This window comes from Silene latifolia, chromosome X, assembly GCF_048544455.1.
Source record: "Silene latifolia isolate original U9 population chromosome X, ASM4854445v1, whole genome shotgun sequence".
Lineage (NCBI taxonomy): Eukaryota > Viridiplantae > Streptophyta > Magnoliopsida > Caryophyllales > Caryophyllaceae > Silene > Silene latifolia.
Genome location: NC_133537.1, coordinates 339,284,080 through 339,304,469, shown reverse-complemented (window position 1 = coordinate 339,304,469; position 20,390 = coordinate 339,284,080). Strand labels below are relative to the sequence as shown.

The following is a 20,390-nucleotide window of genomic DNA, read 5'->3' as shown; positions in this document are numbered from 1 at the left end:
GATATAAAATTGACTTTTTAATTGTATTTTTATTTTTAAGTAATAAAAAAAATAATTTTTTTAATTAATTTTTCAAATATAATGTAAAAATATTAATATTTTAATAAAAGTCTTGATTTACCTTGACCCAACGGGTCGACCTGTTCAGATCGAGTCTTGACTCCAAAATAATGGGTCATTTCGGGTTCAGGGTCAAACGGGCCGTCGCGTCGAAATTTTTGGACCTTGACCCTGAAAAACGGGTCGGGTCGGGTCAGAATTTGACAAGTATAGTAGACATCCATCAAAATCCACACTTTTTATTGGGGATGATGGTAATTTTCACCCCTTTCGTAGTAACTTAAAACCGTTGTAAGAAACACTTATTTTTTCAGGTTATGGCCTATGGGTCAAGTTCAGATCTTTACTTTGTGTGTCCCGCTGGAGTCGAGTCAGGTCCGGTATATTTTGTCATCTCTACTTTTAAAGCAATGACCATTTTTTTTATATTCTAATTATCAATTATCAAATTATCGAAATAAATAAAAACCGGGAAAGTGGTAATTAGACCCCTTTATTTTGATGAATTGTGAAATCTAATCCCTTAACTTTTCAAAAATGTGAAATTAAACCCTTTGTTAATTTTTCGGTCAATATCTCACCGGAATTTCATTTTCTCATCAATATCTCCTTCATATAATGACTTTTTCTTCCTAAGGAACACAATTGCAAATGATATAGCCAGGTATACAACTACAAATTTTCCGACTTACACAAAGAAAATAAAAAACAATGAATTGTACATTTACCAACGACTATTATGTTTATCTTTCTCAAATTATGGTACTGGAAATTCTAGTTTATGACAATCTGCAAATATTCCATTGAGGATAAGGGTAGAATTTGTATTCATAATAGATAATAATTACTGCGCAACTCCATTAATGCTTAACATCATGAGAAGCATGAACTAATTACATTCTCCATTTGTTTCAATTCCAAAAATTAATTGATAAACCTAATAGAAAAGTTAACGGTGGTGGGTATACAAGCTAACAACAATACTCACTACAAATTATTCAATCATAATGAATAAAATTAGTTTTTCAATATAACCAAGGATGAGAAAATGAAATTCCGGTGAGATATTGGCCGGAAAATTAACAAAGGATTTAATTTCACATTTTAGAAAAGATAAGGAGATTAATTAGTCCAATTAAAAGTTACGGAGTTAAATTTCACAACTTATTAAAGTAAAGGAGTCTAATTAACACTTTCCCGAATTAAAAACTAACTACATATGAGTGTGAACATTTGGGCTTACTTTATAGTGGGCTAATCATTAAGAGCCCTTTATAACATTTGTGTTGAAGTTAACCCTCACAAATTTAGCGACATGTATGATAGGGCTGACCCATAACAACTATAGCTCAACACATAAACTGGCACCTCATTTTTTTTCTTCGCTTTTCAGCAACTCTTTGGGTAGAGGTGGCAATTGGGCTAGTCGGGTTAGGTTTAGGTCGGGTCAGACAGGATCGGATTATATCGAGTCAGCCAACCTTTTTGGGCCGGGTTCGGGTCATTATCAGGTCATGTCAAAATCAATCTTTTTATCGACTAAACTAAAGCGAGACCTAGACCTATAGTCTAACCCCACCATCCTTGTAATTCGACACCCTACTTCCTTACTACATAGCTTGGTTGTACGATTAATTTGTTTGATAGGCTTAGCAGCGCTTAAGCGACAAAAGCCCCATCACTTACTTTCTAGTATCTACTGGGCTGAACTTAAGTAAGAGCCCAATGCCCCTATTTAACCATTTGTGCTGAAGTTAATCCTCACAAATCGACCGACCCATAACAGCAATAGTTCAACAAACACTCTGATAAGTGGTGTTGCACTCGGGCCGGGCTGACATGGGGGCGGAGCGAGCTCAATCGGCTAGGCCCTGAACCGGCCTGTGGAAGAGGCGGGCTGGATGATTAAATAACCTGGGTCAGCCTATGGCGGGCCGGACTAGCGGGGCTCACATAATTTTTTTTTTTAAAAAATTCCTTAAATAGCGGGCTAAGGGTGGGCCGGGCTGGATATATGGAACCCCGTCCCGGCATGTGTATTAGGCGGGCTTTGCATGTCGATGGGTGGACGGGTCGAGCAAGCTTACCCGTTCCTTTGGTAAGCTCTACGGATTGGGCTTCTCGCAATGGTTGAAAGGGGATGCTTGATTGGGCTTTCACTTGAACAAGGCGTTGTGTTGGGGTTAAGGAGTTGAGTGGTCAACTATACACAAATAGGTTCCCCAAAATCTACCTTCTTTCCCTTGTCTTCGACGATTTCTCCATCAAATGGTTCATCACTTAATAAAATGGCCTCTATATCAACCAACTCTCCCTTCAACAAGCCTAACTCACAATATAATGACTTTGATTAGGCCGGCCACTATTAGTGGGAGTTCGGAACATTATTTATAGTGAGAAAAAGTTAAAGAAAATAATAATGTAGGAAGCCAAATGAAGTTAGAACCTTAGAATGTAGGAAGCGAAATGAACTTGCTCGTATGTGAAACATATTACCATGGACGAACAAGAATAAATGGGTTCCGGGAGTTGCGAAATGAACTTGCTCGTATTTACCTTCTGCAGCAATATAGACCTTGTAATTGTATCTTGCATATTATTGGGCTGCAGAAGCATGAATTAGGACTTAATTACTCTGGTTGGCATGTACTTGCTTTATTCAATAAAATTGTACTTGTAGCATTGTTGTTGAAGTTATCTACTACTTTCTCAGGTTTTGAATTCCCCAATTGTGCAAGTTGCAGTTGGGAATCGACTTCGTAAACGGTTAGATGCGAGGTCTGTAGTGCAGTTGGTGCAGAGTTTTGACGCTCCTACAGGTACCACGGATCACTTACTATAGCTTTAGACCTTCGGATAATTCCCATGCACTCACTGTTCTTTACTATGCATTCCCATGAGTTTTTTCTTTTTCGTGGCTACGCTACTTGTTCAATGTTACTCGAGGGTTGCCTTCTTTCACATTTCCACTCTGAAGACTGCTTTGTTCTTAGGTTTATATAGATTGATTACTAGTCCTTGCAATGTATCCCTGCTACAATTCTTTCTGGGGAATAAATAACCTGTCATTCTGTCAATGATCCTTAAGTTTCACCATTCAGAATTTCTCGGGACTTTAGAAGCATAGTTGCTGAGATGCTATTATGAGAAGACAGTTTTTATGTACCTTTCTTGTCATTTGTATGCCTTTTTTTGTGCGGGGATGGGAAATAGTGTAAGTCATTGTCTAATATCGTTGAGTGTTAATCCTACAGCCAGCATCAAAATTGTTTACTTGAGTACTAAGCTAGTTGGCATTGTACGGTTTAGTTCTAAACATGTCTTTGTTCTGACAGGTACAGTTGCATACCTCGAACAGTCTATTCCGTTCCCTTAGGATGGAAAGCAGGTAATTGTTAGCTAAGTGATAGCTTCTGACTTCTTTGACCGTCACGACCTGGCTGTGCTAAATTATTTTTCTCTTGGTACCACCATTAATTTAAGTGAGTGTCTTACTGATTCTGGTCCTACTATGCCTGTATTGTAAGATTTAGGGTTGGTGGAGTGGAGGATTTGGGTATGGTTTATGGATTGGCATCTTGGTTGCATCTGGATTTTCTGTTGTTCCAGTGCCGTCGAATGTGTGGAAAAGAGAGCTTGAACTTGCTGGAGGCCGAACCAGTAAGGTAAGCCGTTTTATGTCAGTCGTAATAATTACGGTGTACTAATATACTAGCCTTGCTAAGATCTTCGTCATGCAACTTTACCCTACGTCTGGTCAATTTGTTACTCTTCACTAAATGTTGTACGGAATATCTACTTTGGTAGGACGAGAGCAGGGAGCTCGCGACACAGCTATTCCCCAGTTTGAGCACTTGAAAAGGAAAAAGAACCATGGTATAAATGCTATGTTTTAATCATTTGTTTCTATATGTCGAAGAGATAATTCTGTCCGTTTTCATAATGAGGTACCTAAATTCAAGAGTTGGATGCTAATTTAGGCCTCTACAGTGCAGCATGGTCGACCTGTTTCGATGTTTTCTGTCCGTTGCATATTTGTGGTAGACTCTTATTAGGTGTCTCTGTAGTTTAGCTATTCTGCTTCCAAGTGCTACGCATTACGCATGATAGTTTGAGAGCTTAATTGTCCCCCTCTCATCTTGTACACGGGCGTTGCATCTAGGTTGTCTTACTCTTTTTGTATCTTGTAGACGGTGCCACCTAGGCCTGGCAATCGGGCTGGGCTCTGACGAGATCTCTTTGGGTCGGGCCATTTTCGAGTTTAAAAGAAATTGGGCCTGGTTGGGTCAATTCAGGTCAAAGAGGTCTCTGCTATACTATAAGACGGTCATAGGGTTTAGGCGTTTAGTCCATGCAGAAACGAGTCGTTTAACACTACGGGATCCCAAAAAAAAGCAAGGGTTAAAAAAACTTGAAAAAATGATTTAAAAAATTTTTTTTTTTCACAATTCTTGTATAACATCGCTTTACATGCTTAAATTACATATATTCAAACGGAAAATGTACTCTGTATACCATATCAAATTATCAATGATGGCTATAGGAAAGGGAAATTTGAGTGTTGATTTTGAAAGTCGAATGAAAGTGATATAATTTACCTTAGTAATAATTAGGTTATTTTTTATATAGTAAAACTATCTCACAATGTAAGATATTCTCACGCAATAGGTGTTGTCACTTTAGTTACTAAAACCTCTATATAACATAACCTAAAATATGGTGCATTAGTACAATATCTACGATAGTCTTTATATCATATATTTACTCCGTCCCGGTCAATTGTTGTTTTTTTATTTTGGCACGAAGACTAAGGAAAGAGGAGGCCAATTCTTAAATGATAACAAATGACTAAGACACTCCAAAGTGGAATAGGACAACAAATGACCGGGACAAAGGAAGTCTCAATCAATGACGGCTATAGAAAAGGGAAACTTAAGTGTTCATTTTGAAACTCGAATATATGTGATACTTCCTCCTATCCATTATATATTTCCCTATTTTGTTTTTCGGATTATTCGGGTTTTGCTCTCATCTCTACTCCTGTCTACTTCATTACTACCTATTGTTACTAATTACCGTTGCACCAATTTCAAATCTCGATTTTTATCCCAAATTATCTTTCTGTCTATGAAATTCAATTCACATCCTTAAGATCCTAGCCCTAGCGAACCAAAAAATATTTGTCTTTCTATGACATTTGTATTTCATTTGAAATTGGTGTACGTGTAGTCCAATATGTAAGATGATTTGTTTAATGATGTACATTTTTTAATTTTATCGTCTCAATTTTTTTTAACGGTCTTTAAATTTAATAAGCGTGAAAAAATTGAAAATATCCAACAGAGGCCCACTCTATCTGCTTTACCCGGTAGATATGGATATAGAAGGATGAAAAAATATTAAATGGATAAGGATGGGATATGAATTATGGGCAAATTTGGGGGAGCGAAAGCGAAAAGGCTACAGTTACACTCGGTGTGTAGAATCTTATATACACTGCGAGTAACATTACGACATGTGGCAATGATGGAATATGAGATAGAATATTTTTTAAGTTTGATTTTGTCAAAATTTGGGAGCCAAAATTCAAAAAATACAATTTCAAATTTAAAACTTTCCTAAATTACTATATACCATAATTATTTAGATTGTTTAAGATATTACTCCGCATTTTTTTTTGAAGATATTATTTTGTGAAATTGTTTCATGTTTTACGTTTTCTTCTCTTAATAGCAAAGTTAATTGTCTCCTTCCTCCTCCCTAGTCTAAAACAATCTGTCTACTCCACGCCACCCACGCGCCGGCGCCGGCAACGTCTCATGTCGGCCACCATCTCTTGCACCAGAGGGGCCCCTCAATCCAACGGCGCACCGGCGTACCTACGACTTCACCAGACCACCGCTCACGTGGGAGCACCGTTTTACGTCTGGAAAAAAAACGCACTCAAAATGAAGACGATATTATCATCAAATGGTATTTATCTCAACCTTGATTTTCAGCTAACAATTGGCGATGAAGGTAAGAGAATACTGAAGATAGATTCATGGCCTCGTTGTTTCGAAAGCGGATGAACAATGCTGCACAATTTCACACGTCTTACGAATTTAATCACTGGTGTAGTGGTGTTAGCATTAACTTAGCAAACCATTTTTCATTGGAAAAAGCCAATACTCTAATTGAAGACTATTACATATCACTTAATCGAAATTAAATTAATGTAGTTTATTAATGAAACGGATTAATTTGACGAACTATACAAATCTTGCGCTATTATTAATCAAATTTGAAGATAGTAAAAAAATTGACGTTATTAATTGATTTTCGCAAATATTACGCTGGTAATCGGATGACTTTTTTGTTAAGATGTAAATTTAACTATTATAGTAAATATAATTATTAATTATGATACCATATAAATATATAATTAATAAAGATCTTTAAATTTTTTCTTCCAGTGACAATTTTTTTCCCTCCAAACCTCTTTATAAATTCCCTCCATAAATACAAATAGATTCCTGCACATGTCAAGTTTTAATTAGCGGTGTATAGAAGATTCTATACACCAAGTGTAACCGTAGCATCTTCCGGAGGGAAAGTGAGGGCATGACCCAAAAATTTCAGCTAAATGTAAAAGTTAGTTTCCTCTATATGTAATTTAATATTACTAGTGTAGTCTTTAAGATGATTGACTTTATTTTGCTTTTTGGTCTTTATTAACTTTAAAATATGAGGAAATTTAATGATTTGCACTTTTTTCATTGCTTATTTTTATCTATTTAAGATGTATTTTTATTTCCAGTATTCTATAGAAATATATGTAGTCTTTTGCGATATTTAACCATTTAAGTATGTCTATAAAAGAGTACAAATACGTAAGTAAACGCAAAATAATATTAGAATTGCGCCAAACAAAATTGTGCAACCCCACACCAAAATTCCTACATCCGCCCCTGATATGAATGACGACCTATTAAATGAATATCGGATTTGGATATGGCTCCACCTTATCCATATCCTACCCATCGTCACCCCTAAATAGTTTATCTTAGTCAATTATCTCGGCCATAAATAAAGATCACAAGTTAAAGGTTACAAGTTAAATCTACCGTTTATGTTTTTTAGTCTCCTATAACGGAAATTTTAGTATTTCAATATATTATTTCCCTTATTTGTTTATTATATTCCATATATACTTCTCTTGTATGTCTCCAATAAAAGGAACGTAACCTTCCTTATCATCATCATCATACATACTCGTAGAATATAATTTGTAATCATGGAACTTCAGAGAACGGCAACTATTTTATTAATCTTATGTTCGTTATTCTATAATGGAGTTTGTCGAGTACCGATCGTCGAGTCGAATACGGTGACTTCTATAAAGGTAATTTTCTTAGTCGATTCGACTATATACGATGGTTACACCCGTATTTTATGTAATGTTACTTATGTATTAGTAGCGGGTTTTATCCTTTGCAGACGAAGAATGGACAAGTTTATAATTGCATTCCATTTGCCAAACAACTTGCTTTTAGTCATTCTTCAATCAAGATTGAGGTATGTAAGCTATCAATTTTAAATATTAGCTTATTAAACTAAAAATATTATTTTATATTTTTATTAGGCAATTTTGTTGGGCCTAATTTATTGATTTAGACTTAACTATATATCGGTCTTATAGAACAATTTGTGAATTTTGTTTGTTGTATTCACAGGCTCAAAATAACATCCTTAAAATTCAAGGCCGAAATCACAGCAATTTTGGGCTTGAAGAGAGTTGTCCCTTAGGGACTGTTCCAATTTTGGACGGCATAGATGCAATCGATCAACAACAATTTATTCCTCCGTTCTTTCAGCCTAAAAGTCATTGCGTAAGACGGTCTTATAATGATAGCCTGTTTTATTATTAGATATAATTTTCCATAATTCTTTGTCAACTTTACGTTACTTTTAATATAAGAGTACATCAGTAACCTTTTTATTCATTATTCTTTTTTATATACTCTGTTTTGCTACCAAATCACCTTTGATGTCTTTTGTGAGACCGTCTCACACTTGTCTTCGATTTTGAATTGGCATTTCACATGAAAATTAATGTTATTTGTTTGGAAACAGAATGCTGTAGTACATACAAAACCAGATGCTGCCAAGAAATTCTTTGGAACCCGAGCTTCCGTATGTCTTTATAAACCGAATGTGCAAACCACTCAATGGTCGGCGGGTCGGATGAAGCTTTCAAATGGGCCGGACAGCATCGAGGCGGGTTGGATGGTCAGTTAAAAACACTTCCTCTTGCACAAACTTTGATTTAAGAAAGATATAACCGTTGAAATTGAAACAGGTCAAATAGATTAAACAGGACAAAGGCATAATACTTTGAGAGTTGAGACTAGCAAAAACAATGTTATTTAACCTGTTTTAACACGATTTTTTTGCTTGACATAGGTCAATCCTACCGTGTTTAAGGATTCCGAAGCTCATCTATATGCAAAATTTTCTGTAAGCCTCATTTTTCCATAGAAAGAAATGCTAGCTACATTATATCCTTGAAAATAATTTTTTTTGTTAAAATCATTTTCATATAGGCAGGTAGAAAAGGATGCATCAACACACAGTGTCCAGGTTTCGTACAAGTTGATACGACAGTTCCTCTAGGTCTTATTCCGGAGACATATTCTCAAATTCAGGGCGTTAAATGGACCTGGGACATAACCATCGAGAAGGTAATACTCCGTAACTAAAATTATCCGAACATAACATACACTTGTTTTCAAAGCTAACAAAAGTTGACCCGACTAGAAAAAACCCAAAATTGGGTGAATTGAGACCGACCTGTCTCGATGTTAAACCAATAACAATCTTATTTCTCACAACCCAAACTGTCATGTCGCCTAATATTCACTGAATTTGCCGGACGAACTAATAATGAATTATCTTGGTTATTTTAGCTTAATGTTCAATTAATTACACCTATATATATATACTTTAAACATGAAATTATCAATAAAAAAATAATGTCATAACCTGAACAGAGTGTGACTGAACCGAAACTGATTCAATAATGACCCGACTCGCTTTGACTCAACTCATAATTGAACAAAACCCCTATCAACCTGATTGTCACATTGTTATTGTTATTGTTATTAATGCTGCCCATAGCATTACTAACAACAATATGGTTTGCTTGATGATATTGCTAACATTATTGTAGCATCGAGACGATGGAAACTGGTGGTTATCAATTTTTGTGGGAGGCGGAGCAAAAAAGATTCCGATAGGATACTGGCCTAAGAGTTTATTCACATCATTAGCCGGAGTAGCATCACAGGTAGAATGGGGAGGGGAGATCGACAATCCCGGAATAAAAGAACCGCAACCTGACATGGGCAGTGGGAAGAAAGCACACTATAGTACAAAGTTATCCGCATTTTTCGAGAAAGTTACCGTTGTGAGCGAAAATTCACAGACTCTAGACCCTAGTGATACCGAAAAATATGAAGATTGTATTCCGTTTTATAACACTTTAGATGATGGTAACCAAGGTAGTTATTGGGGCCGTCTTATGTACTATGGTGGCACACATTGGTGATCGATGTCTTAAAATATCGGTTTATGTTAATAAAATGATCGATGATGAATTGATAATGTCCTAAATAAGTACGGAATAATATTATACAGAGTATTATCTTACAAGATGTCCAGAATCATCAAATAACTGATCTCAAATGGGTGAAGGGGTTGTTCTAACTTAACTAAAGGCCTCGTGTTTGAGTTCTAGATATTCAAAATTGTTGAAACTCATGAGAGAGCTTTATCATCCTACCCGACTTGAATCCGGACTAACCGGATGGTCTACATAAAAAAAATATATATCTTATTTATTAAAGCAACAACCACAGAGCTGAGGTGTCGCTCTGTGGTTGAAAGTCAATAGGTCAAAGCAATTTTTTTTGTTTCCTTAATTTCAGCACCCACATTAGACAACCTAATTAATTAGGCATAATTTGATACTTGCTTTCTCTCTCTTAATTCTTCAATGTTCAATTACAAAATAAATCAGCTTCAATAATATGACTTTTATACAGTATTACATATACAAATATTAAATATAAAAGGTTAGTTTATACGATTTTGTGATTAGAAATTTCAAGATATGGGTGTATTCAAAAGGCAAAGTTTTGGAAAACAAAAGTAATATTTTTGACCCAAGTTGTAATATTGCTTGACAATTATTTTTTATGTTGTATTCATGTAAAAAGCAAGAGGATTAACTTAATATTTTTTTAGAGAAAGCAAGAGCAATAATCAAAAACTCAGAAAAAATAGGAGAGGTGAATTAAACATTTTAGGAAGTACAATTAAACAAAAAAAAAACTAAAACTAAAAACGAAGGAAAATCAGAGGTTTGTGAAGGACTAATGAAACGAAAATTAAATTTGATTTCCACAAACACAAACACATCTCAATGACATAGTAAAAATACCATGAAATACTTCAAAAAGAAAAAAAAAACGAAACAATTACTGTAAAAAATAGGTCCATAGTCCATACCCTGACACTATTTTTGAGAATAAATTAAGGGACGACTTTAATCCTTATGTATTTGTTAAATCTACAAACCTCAAGATTTTAGTACTGAAGGTACATGTTTAATTGGCGTTTGTCGCGGATATGAGGCGGATCGGAAGTGTGTTAATCGCATTTAAAGTAGAATATAGAATCACGATAAACGTGTATAAGGAATTTTGAGATGCTAAGGAAGTGGGAAATGAAGTTGTTATTGAGATTTAAGTGAGAAAGATGATGAAGATGGCAGATTAAAAATAGAGACATGTAAATAGTAAGAACTGGTGAAGATGAAAGGTGGCGGATGGTAGGTTAACAAATACTGTATTGGATTTTGTCTCATATTTCTAGGGTGAATGAATGATTATGGGTTTTCGCCAAATTAACGGATCATGTTCATATGTTTGGGACACGGGACACCCCAATAATTATCAAACAACTATGTATTTTACTTCACAAATTGTTGTGTATGACCATTTTATGCATAAGACCAACCCAATATTACAAAGTCCAAGTAAATTAGTGAATATAATTGTACAAAAATATTTTATTTTAATAACCCAATAATTTATTTTGATAATTTGTACATTTAAATATGTTGGTTTTCATTATAAGATATCGGGTTATCAAGATAAAGTCAAAATATACATAAAATTACATGTTATTTATGGGCTATTCTCCTTTTGGGCTAGTCCTATACTATAAGACGGTCCTATAGGAGAGTTGTTGATTTTACTTAGACCTGTGAAAAGAGCCGGGCGGGTCGGAATACGAGTCGGGCCAAAATGCAGTTCGCGTTAGATACGGGTTGAGTTAAACGGGTCACGGGTAGAGTTAGGGTCAAAATACTGGTTAAGAAATAATTTATAAGTCCTTTTTGTTACAACTATATTAAAAATATAATTATATTCATTATTTATCGCACTTTGTATTAAGATATTTATAAAAATGAAATTATTTTATAATTATTTATTATTTAATGATATAAAATTTATATTAAATTGATTTTTACATTCACTTTTTAACTAAAAACCTTAAAAACAAATTTTTTATATTTATTTTGTCAAATATAATATTAAAATATTAATATTTTATTAACGGGTCAGACCAAGTTTTACCTAGAATAACAGGTCATTTCGGAAGTTCATTCCAAGTCGCGGGTCAAGAATCACAGGTCTTTGACTCTAAAAAACCAGGCCGGGTTTATGAATCGGGTCATGTTTTAGCATGTCTAACTGTTAATGATAAAACGGTACACTTATTGAAAATACGGACACAATTAACGAGTTACTTGAAACCATGCTCGATCAGCAATAGAAGATCGTGAAAAACACATTGTTCCGGGTGTGATTACGGAGCAGTGTTGTTACCACGTGAGCTTGTTGAATGATGACTTGGCTTGACTCTTCCTTTCGGCCTCTCCTGAAACAAGGAACAAACTGAGGGCTCTGCTTGTTACCGAGCGTACTCACTCCGACGCTCAAGTCAGTAAACTTAAAGGGATTAAGTTCTATGTAACTTGGCAAAGTATATTGTAGAGAGATAAGGGAGTTTATACCAGATTATGAGTGGTTTAGGTTATATTTTGGATCCTCTTCTCAATGAGAGAAGTGGAGTATTTATAGACTTTCACCTTTTGTCACGTAGTGGCCAAGTGGCTAGCAGGTGGAAAGACCGTTCTACCCTCGGCCGATGGACCCATGGCAGGCCGGCCGAGGGGTCTTGGATATGAGTACGCGGATATGTATCCCGGTACTAGCCGTCCTAGCCGGGACCCAAGTGACAGCCGACAGTCGCACGGTTAGGGCCGATACGTTGACTTGCTGTCTTTTGTCTTTGACCTTACTCAACATGTTGACTCGGTCAGCGGGTGGAGAATATGCCCCATCAATTTGCCCCCAGCGTAGTCTATGCCGTGGTATGGGCTCCGATGTGTGTTGAGCGTATATTCTGCGCATGTTGAATTTGTCCATCGGCTTCTTCTTCCTCGGCTTGGTTCTGCTCAGGCCGTATCATACTATCCCCCCTCCACATGGATGTGTAATGGACATCAGATGTGGAAAAGAAAAATGCGATGGCTGAGACCGAGGTTGAGAGTGCCGTGTGCTTTTGATTGCCCCCAGCCGGTGCTGCCAAGCTTGGTTGAATCAGCGGGCCGTTTGGCAAGTAGATACCAAGGAGCGTTTTGAAGAAGATACGTCGATTGGCATTCTGTCAAGGAGCGTGTTGAAGAAGCTTGGTAACTGTTTGTCGATTGACATTCCATGGCTGCATGCTTGACACGTATCTCGGCGTTGATTGGTTGACGCCTCATGGGCTTTGCTCTGATTGGTCGGATTGAGTGGGCTTTGCCCTATAAATAGGGCATTTACCCCCTCATTTTGGCCTTCCAAATTTTATTTTCTCAAAAATTTCCTCTTGCTAAGTTTCTCTTTCGCAGAGTTCCTTTTTCTTTCTAATTTCTCGAAGCGTTACTCGGTGTAACATTTTCTTCCAAGGTAATCAAACAATTTCTTCAATCTTTTTTCTTGTTAAATATTCGTTGTCAATCATGTCTTCTGCCAATGCCGGACCCAGACCTCTCGCGCGGGGAAGAACCGTCGCACCTTTATGAAGAGGAGCCACTGGCCGTCGCCCCGATAGGGTTTGGGGGTCCTAGGTCGCCGTCTCCTGAAGTGGATGATAAATATCTCGAGGATTTTTCTGATGAAGATGTTGACGATGATAATGATGATGAGGCGACCCCATCTGGTTCGAAGAGGCCGCAATTCTTGGATCACGGCGACGCCTGTTCGATCAATCCTGATCGTTCTTGGACGAATAAGTTCGCTAGTTGCTCCGGCCCTGACCTCTTTGAGGATCATTACTCCTTCGGCAGGGGATATAAAATTGTTATCCCTGAGGATGGTCAGTTGTTTGTTGCCCTCCGGAGGGCCATATCGGCGTGTACATCAGACACCTGGAGTATGGGCTCCGGTTTCCTCTGAATGTACACGTTGCTGCCATAATCAAAGCTATGAACGTCGCCGTGGCGCAACTGCATCCGTTGGCCATTAGGACGATTGTGAGCTTTGTATGGGTTTGTTTGTTCAGAGGGGAGGTTCCAACGGTGAACCTATTCCGCCGGCTTCATCATCTGCGGCAATTCACCCAGGGTGGCACGGGGTGGTACAGCGTGCAGACGGAGCCGGGTTTCATTACCGTTTCCAAGTTGACGTCTTGCAAGGACTGACATGGGCGGTGGGTGTACGTCGAGGTGCCGGAAGACTATCCACTGCCGCGGTTATTCCAGAGCCGCGTCAACTTGCGATGCGAGAATATGGGGAGCGTGAGAAGTATGTCTCCCGGAAACACATCAAGATGGACGCCGCGAAGGTCTATCTTAAGGAGGACGAAAGGCGGGCGATGGGGTTGTTTGTGGCTGAGAAGGATGGCACGCCGAAGGAATGGATGCCCCCGACGCAGATCATTCTTCAGGACGAGCCGCTTTGCCGCGTTGGCCTCATACCGGCCCTCAACCAGGGTGAGTAGGGTCGGTGTGAGGCCCTTTTTGTTTTTATGCTTCTGTTTTTGAGCTTTGTTTTACTTCTTTTATCTAACTCTTGTCTGGTTTCTTGCAGACCGGTTTGGCCAGGATCTGTCTGTGGAGATCCTGAAGAGGTTGGGGCTTGACAAGGACGGGAAGGTTGTTCAGCAGCATCCTAAGGCTGATTCGCGTGATCGCAGACCGGCCCCCAACGAACTAATGGAGGAGAAGTTGAAGGCGCTGGACGTGACGGCGGCTCAAGCGCGGGTAGCTGGTAACGTGTCGCGCCGCAAACCAAAGACGACGTCTAAGGCGGCGACGGCGTCAACTCCGGCTCAGTCTTCTATCCCCGTGATCCAAAAGCGAAGAAGTGGTCATCGATGTTGAGGATGAGGAGGTCACCGTTGCGAAGGGTCCTCCTCCTTCGAAGAAGAGAAAAGAACCAATGCCCGCTACCACCGTCACCGAGGCGGGGAGAAGAGGGACTCACCACCCTTTATTTAAGAAGGTCCAGACTGGTACGGATCTAACCCATGGCTCGGATTTAGGGGGTTCTTTAGGCATTCCCGATGATAGGCTTTCTGGCATGTCAATGAATGTTGACATGGATGCTTTGTCTGAGTTTTTTGTAGATCAACCGTTGTCGGCCGTCGTTCTCACTGAACAGCAAGTGGGGAAGAAACCTGTGCAGGCTGGTGATCAAAATGTCACCGTTGACACTTCATCCCAGAAGGCTTCCCCTGCCCAGCTTGTGGCGGAAGGCACGAGGTTGTGCAAGAAGCTGGCGAAGTGGAACGAGCTGGCCGGTGCTCATATTATAGAGCAGGAGAAGGCCGTGGCTCAATCCACTCCTGAGCTTGACCGGCTTAGGCTTGAGCTTACCGCCACTAAGAAGGTGGCCGGGAAGGCGAAGCTGGATCTTCTCGATGAGCGGAGGCTTAGGGAGGATGCTGAGAAGGCGCTCTTGGCTGAGAGAGCTAAGGCCGAGTCTGATGCCGCTAAGCTGCTGGAGGAGAAAGCCAAACTTCAGGGTGCTTTTGACGCTGCGGTTTTTAGGAGGGAAGAATGGAAGTCTCTGCATTCAACTGAGGTAAAGGCGTACAAGGGCACAAAGGCTGTCCTTGCCCAAAGGGAGGAGGACATTGAGATGCTCCAAACTGAGGTCATCCCTAACATGTGTGCCCAGTACCGGGACCTGGCCGAAGAAGCCACCAGGGAGGCAATCAAGAGGCTCGTTCCTGAGGGCTCCTTCCCGTGGCAAGAATTTGACCGACTTTTGGATGAGATGGCCGATGCTGCGGAGAAGGCAACTGCGGAGAAGGCGGAGGCGGCGAAGGCTGCTCAGGAAGCTGAGGCCAAGGCGGCCCATGATGCAAAGGTGAAGGAGGCCAGAGAGGAGGCTGAAAGGGCAAGGGCACGTGAAGCTGCCGAGCCTTCTTCTGGGCCGGCCACCGAGGATGATGCTGCTGCTGCTGATGAAGAGCAGCAACAAGCATAGGGAGACGGGCGGTCGTCACCAGACTCACCTGGCCCTTCGGATAGCTTCAGCTGTTCGGGGGCCAACTATTGAGCCTTTCCTCCCTGCCATCTCTTTTGGCGCTTTCAACTCTCATGTCTGTAACCTTTTTGCTGTATCTTTCTCTTTTTGTACAACTTTGGTAGGTTGAGTTTAGGCTACCCCTTGTGGGGACGGCCGTCGTCTTTTTTCTTGTACTACCTGAAAACATTTAAATAAGAGTTTGTTTATTTTGCCTCCGGCTTGGCCGAGGTCTTATCTCATTCTCATCTGAGTTGTCTTCGTACGTTAATAGTTGAGCGCTCTTTTCTTTTTTTTCGCTTTTACCCTCGGCTTGCCCGAGGCAGCTAGAATGCGTATCTCAACTGTACTTAACGTTTTTTTTTTTTTTAAACATGTTGGCATGTCGGTCGCTTCCTCTTACGCGCACGGTCTTAGCCGAGGCGGTCAGATTTGCTATCCCAATCACCGTTGTGAACATGTTACGTATCAGCCGTTGTGTCCCCGTCATTCTTCGGGGTAACGGCCGAGGTGTTCGTATCTGTAGACGTGTTGATCGCTTCCTCTTTCACTCTCGGTCTGGCCGAGGCGTCCGATTTGCGTTTCAACAGTGCTTATACGTTCCTAAGCAAGCTGGTCGTTGTGGCGAGTAACAACTTGCTGTCGGCAAGTCGCGTTTCCCTCGTCACTCCCGACTTTGGCCGAGGCAACCGAGTTTACGTTTCGACTGCTCTACGTATCTATATACGCTTTTGTGCATGTTGGCATGTTGGTCGCTTCCTCTTACGCGCACGGTCTTAGCCGAGGCGGTCAGATTTGCTATCCCAACCACCGTTGTGAACATGTCTGTAGTGACTGCCCGGCTTAATTTGCGGCGTCTACTCTGGCATGACTATGGAGGGGACGAGTAGTTTGATGGAAAACTTAGATCACTTTTCATAATGTATAATCATGCGTCGGGGTGCCCACAATGGTTTTGGACACCTCCGCCGCTATATGAAATATTTCCTTAGATTGTCCGTGTTCCAATGGCTCATTAGAGGAACACCCTCCATGTCTGTCAGCCGGTATGTACCCGGCCTCATTTCTTCAACCACTTTGTAGGGTCCTTCCCAGTTGGCCGTCATTTTACCATGGATGTTTCCTTTGTTGGTTGCGGCTGACTTTCTTAGGACTAGATCTCCTACTCTTAAGTCTCTTTTGTGGACCCTACAGTTGTATGCCCTTCTCATTCGGTTTTGATATACCGCCAAGTTGAGCCGTGCCGTGTCTCGGCTTTCTTCGACCAGGTCTAGGGAGGCTCTCAGGCCTTCCTCATTTTCGGCTGGGTCAAAGGTCTGTGTTCCAAATGTCGGCACCAATGCTTCAATTGGCAGGACGGCTTCAGACCCATAGGCCAGGTGGAATGGACTGTATCCCGTTGCTTCTTTCTCCGTGGTTCGAAGTGACCACAGGACGCCGGGTAGTTCATCAACCCACCTTCCTTTTAGATCCCCAACCTTCTTTTTTAATCCGTTCAATATCGTCTTATTGGCTGCTTTCGCCTGCCCATTGCTCTGAGGGTGGCAGACGGAGGAGTATGCGAATTTGATGCCGAGCTCTTCTAACCAGTTCATAACCATGTCGCTCCAAAACTCTCGGCCGTGGTCAAACACCATGACTTGGGGCAATCCAAATCGAGTTATAACGTTTTCCCAAATCACTTTTCTCACGGTCGCCGTGGTCTTGGCATCTGCGACGGCCGACCCATTTGGTGAAGTAGTCAACAGCAACGATCAGATATTTTCTTCCTCCGGAGGCCGTTGGAAATGGCCCTAATAGATCCATCCCCTACTGTGCAAAAAGAAGGGGACTAAGCACTGGTTGCAGGTCCCGGGAAGGAGCATGTATCACCGGAGCATGCATTTGACAGTTCTTACACCTCTTGGTCTTAGTTCTGGAATCTTCAAGCATGGTAGGCCAGAAGTAGCCGGCTCGGAGAGCTTTGTTGGCTAACGTTCTCGCCCCCATGTGATGTCCACAGATGCCTTCGTGTATCTCTGTCAGTATTAGCTCCGCGTCGGCTGGGCCGACACATTTCAAGAGTGGCCTTATTACAGACCTTCTGTATAATTCTCCTTCGAATACCAAGTATCTGGCGGCGATCCTCTTTATCTTCTGAGACAGACTGCGGTTCCCCGACAACTCATTTGTTAGTTTGTATTTCATTATCGGAGTCATCCACGTCGTCTCGGCTTCTATGTCGCCCACCATGCAGAGTGTGTCAGTAATGCTTTTAGCATTCCTGATATCCACTAGCACGGTTCGGCTGACGTTCTTGGTGCTTGAATGGCAAGTTTTGAGAGAGCGTCGACTCGGTTGTTCTCGGACCTGGGGACGCATTGGATTTGGAAAGATTTCAGTTTTGTTGTATCAACTTTCACCCTTTCCAGGTATCTTATCATCCCATCGTCTCGAGCCTCATACTCTCCTCTGATTTGGTTAGTCACCAATAGCGAATCTGTCTTCAACACAATGTGTTCTGCTCCGGCAGCTCTAGCCAGCTCGACTCCTGTTATCAACGCCTCGTATTCGGATTCGTTGTTTGAGGCCGAGAAGGTAAACTTCAAGGCATACTCAAACTCGTCTTCGTTTGGGCTGATGATTAGGACGCCGGCTCCTGAGCTGTTCGTCGTGGAGGATCCGTCGGTGAATACTTCCCATACTCCGGGATTCGGTTCTTCTTTATATGTGCACTCGGCCAGGAAGTCTGCAAGTGCCTGCCCTTTTATCGAGGGCCTCGGCTTGTATTGAATGCCGAAGCCGGATAGCTCTACTGCCCATTTGATGAGCCTGCCGGATTTTTCGAATTTTTCCAATGCTTTCTCCAATGGTTGGTCGGTTAGGACCGTCACGGGCTGTGCGTCGAAGTAAGGTTTTAGTTTCCTTGCGGCGACGACAATGACAATGAAGGCCGCTTTTTCGATCGCTGGATAATTGCTTTCGGCGGCCCGCATGTATGGTGACAAAGTAGATTGGGTGTTGCTTTGCTTGTCCTCTTCTCGACTATTACGACGATCGACCGGCCGAGGTAACGGCTATGTATAGATATAGCGTCTCCCCAAAGATCGGCCTAGACAGGGTTGGGAGAGTTTGAAGATGAGCTTTCGATTGCACGAAAGTTGTGCTCTGTTCCTCCCCCCAGCTGAAGACTTTATTCCCCTTCAACACTTTGAAGAATGGGGTGCTCTTGTCGGCTGACCGGGAGATGAAGCGGGCTAGAGCCGCCATCCTCCCGGTCAACATCATAACCTCTTTTCGGTTTCTCGGCTCCGGCAGGTCCAGTATTGCTTGGACTTTTTCTGGATTGGCATCAATTCCCCTGGCACTGACAAGTACGCCGAGGAACTTACCTGCCCGGACACCGAAGTTGCATTTCATTGGGTTAAGTTTCATCTTGTATTTCCTTAGTGAACAAAATGTTTCGGTCAAGTCGGACAAGTGCTCGCTGTCAGACTTGCTTTTTACAATAGCATCGTCGACGTAAGCCTCGATGTTTCGCCCTTTTTGATCCTGGAACACTTTGTCCACCAGCCTAGTGTAAGTTGCGCCAGCGTTTTTCAAACCGAACGACATCATTTTATACATGTATGTGCCGTGTATGGTGATGAATGCGCACTTAGGCATGTCTTCTTCGACCATGAACACCGATGGTACCCGAGAAGGCGTCGAGCGGGCTCGGATAGTGTAGCTCATTGCGTTGCGTCTATTAAGCTATCTATTCGAGGCAAGGGATAGCAATCTTTGGGGCATGCTTTATTAAGATTTGTAAAATCAACACACATCCTCCACCCCCCTGATGACTTCTTCACCATTACAACATTAGCTAGCCACTCAGGGTAAGTACAAGGCATGATAAAGCCAGTGGAGTTCCTCATCCTCTGCTTGACAGGGCGAGCGTTGGAGAGCACGTTCAGCTTGTGAACGATGACCTCTCGGCTCACGCCTGGCATCTCGGCGGCTGAGTACGCGAAGACGTCTTTGTTTTTCCTCAGCAGGTCTAGGAGACCGGCTCTGAATTTTGGCTCCAGGCCGACACCGACAGTTACGGTGCGTCCTGGGTCAATTTCTACTTGCTCGGTCTCGGCTCCTTCTACCATGCCGACGGTGTTGGTACTCATCGGATCACCCCCCTGTTGTAAGGATGGGCTCTTTCCCTTCTCTGATTTCTTCGCCACTTTGAGGGATTGCATGTTGCACCCTCTGGCAGATATTTGGACATTGATAATTTCGTCTCTCTCGTCCTTTGAGACGAGCTTTTGTGCCTCCCCCCGGTCCGAGACATACATTAATGTCAGGGCCCGGATGGACATTACAGCATCGGCCTCGCTCAAAGTAATCCGTCCTATCAGAACATTATAGGCGGACGAACCATCAATGACCACGAACTCAGACCAAACATTTTTAGCCGCATCGGCTTGGCCGAACATCACCGACAATTTGATTGACTCCAGGGGTACCAGGCCGGCCCCAGAGAAGCTGTACAACGGGTTGGTGCAGGGGCTCAGGTCCTCAATCTTCAGGCCGAGATTGAGGAAGCATTCCCTGAACATGATGTTCGTGTAGGCGCCTGTATCAATTAGGCACCAATTTACCAAGTGGTTGGCTATGTCCAGGTGGACCACCAGCGGGTCGCTGTGTGGGGCTACGACTCCTTCGTAGTCTTTCCTTCCGATGGTCATA

The 20,390-nt window shown here is 41.5% G+C and overlaps 1 protein-coding gene across 1 annotated transcript; it reads left to right on the top strand.

Moving 5' to 3' along the window:
• Positions 1-6,783: 6,783 nt before the first annotated feature.
• On the top strand, positions 6,784-9,769 carry LOC141622630 (protein neprosin-like). Its single transcript, XM_074438644.1, has 7 exons — positions 6,784-7,444; positions 7,540-7,617; positions 7,776-7,931; positions 8,176-8,331; positions 8,506-8,559; positions 8,646-8,783; positions 9,272-9,769. Exons 1-7 carry the CDS (start codon positions 7,337-7,339, stop codon positions 9,647-9,649), a joined length of 1,068 nt encoding a protein of 355 aa, XP_074294745.1. The 5' UTR covers positions 6,784-7,336; the 3' UTR covers positions 9,650-9,769.
• Positions 9,770-20,390: the final 10,621 nt, after the last annotated feature.

What these genes read in the sequence shown, in the direction of transcription:
- LOC141622630 (XM_074438644.1), top strand. Translation starts at nt 7,337, where the DNA reads ATGGAACTTCAGAGAACGGCAACTATTTTATTAATCTTATGTTCGTTA. An exon ending in ATACGGTGACTTCTATAAAG is followed by an intron (nt 7,445 to 7,539) that starts GTAATTTTCTTA and finishes TATCCTTTGCAG; the next exon opens with ACGAAGAATGGACAAGTTTA. An exon ending in GGGACATAACCATCGAGAAG is followed by an intron (nt 8,784 to 9,271) that starts GTAATACTCCGT and finishes ACATTATTGTAG; the next exon opens with CATCGAGACGATGGAAACTG.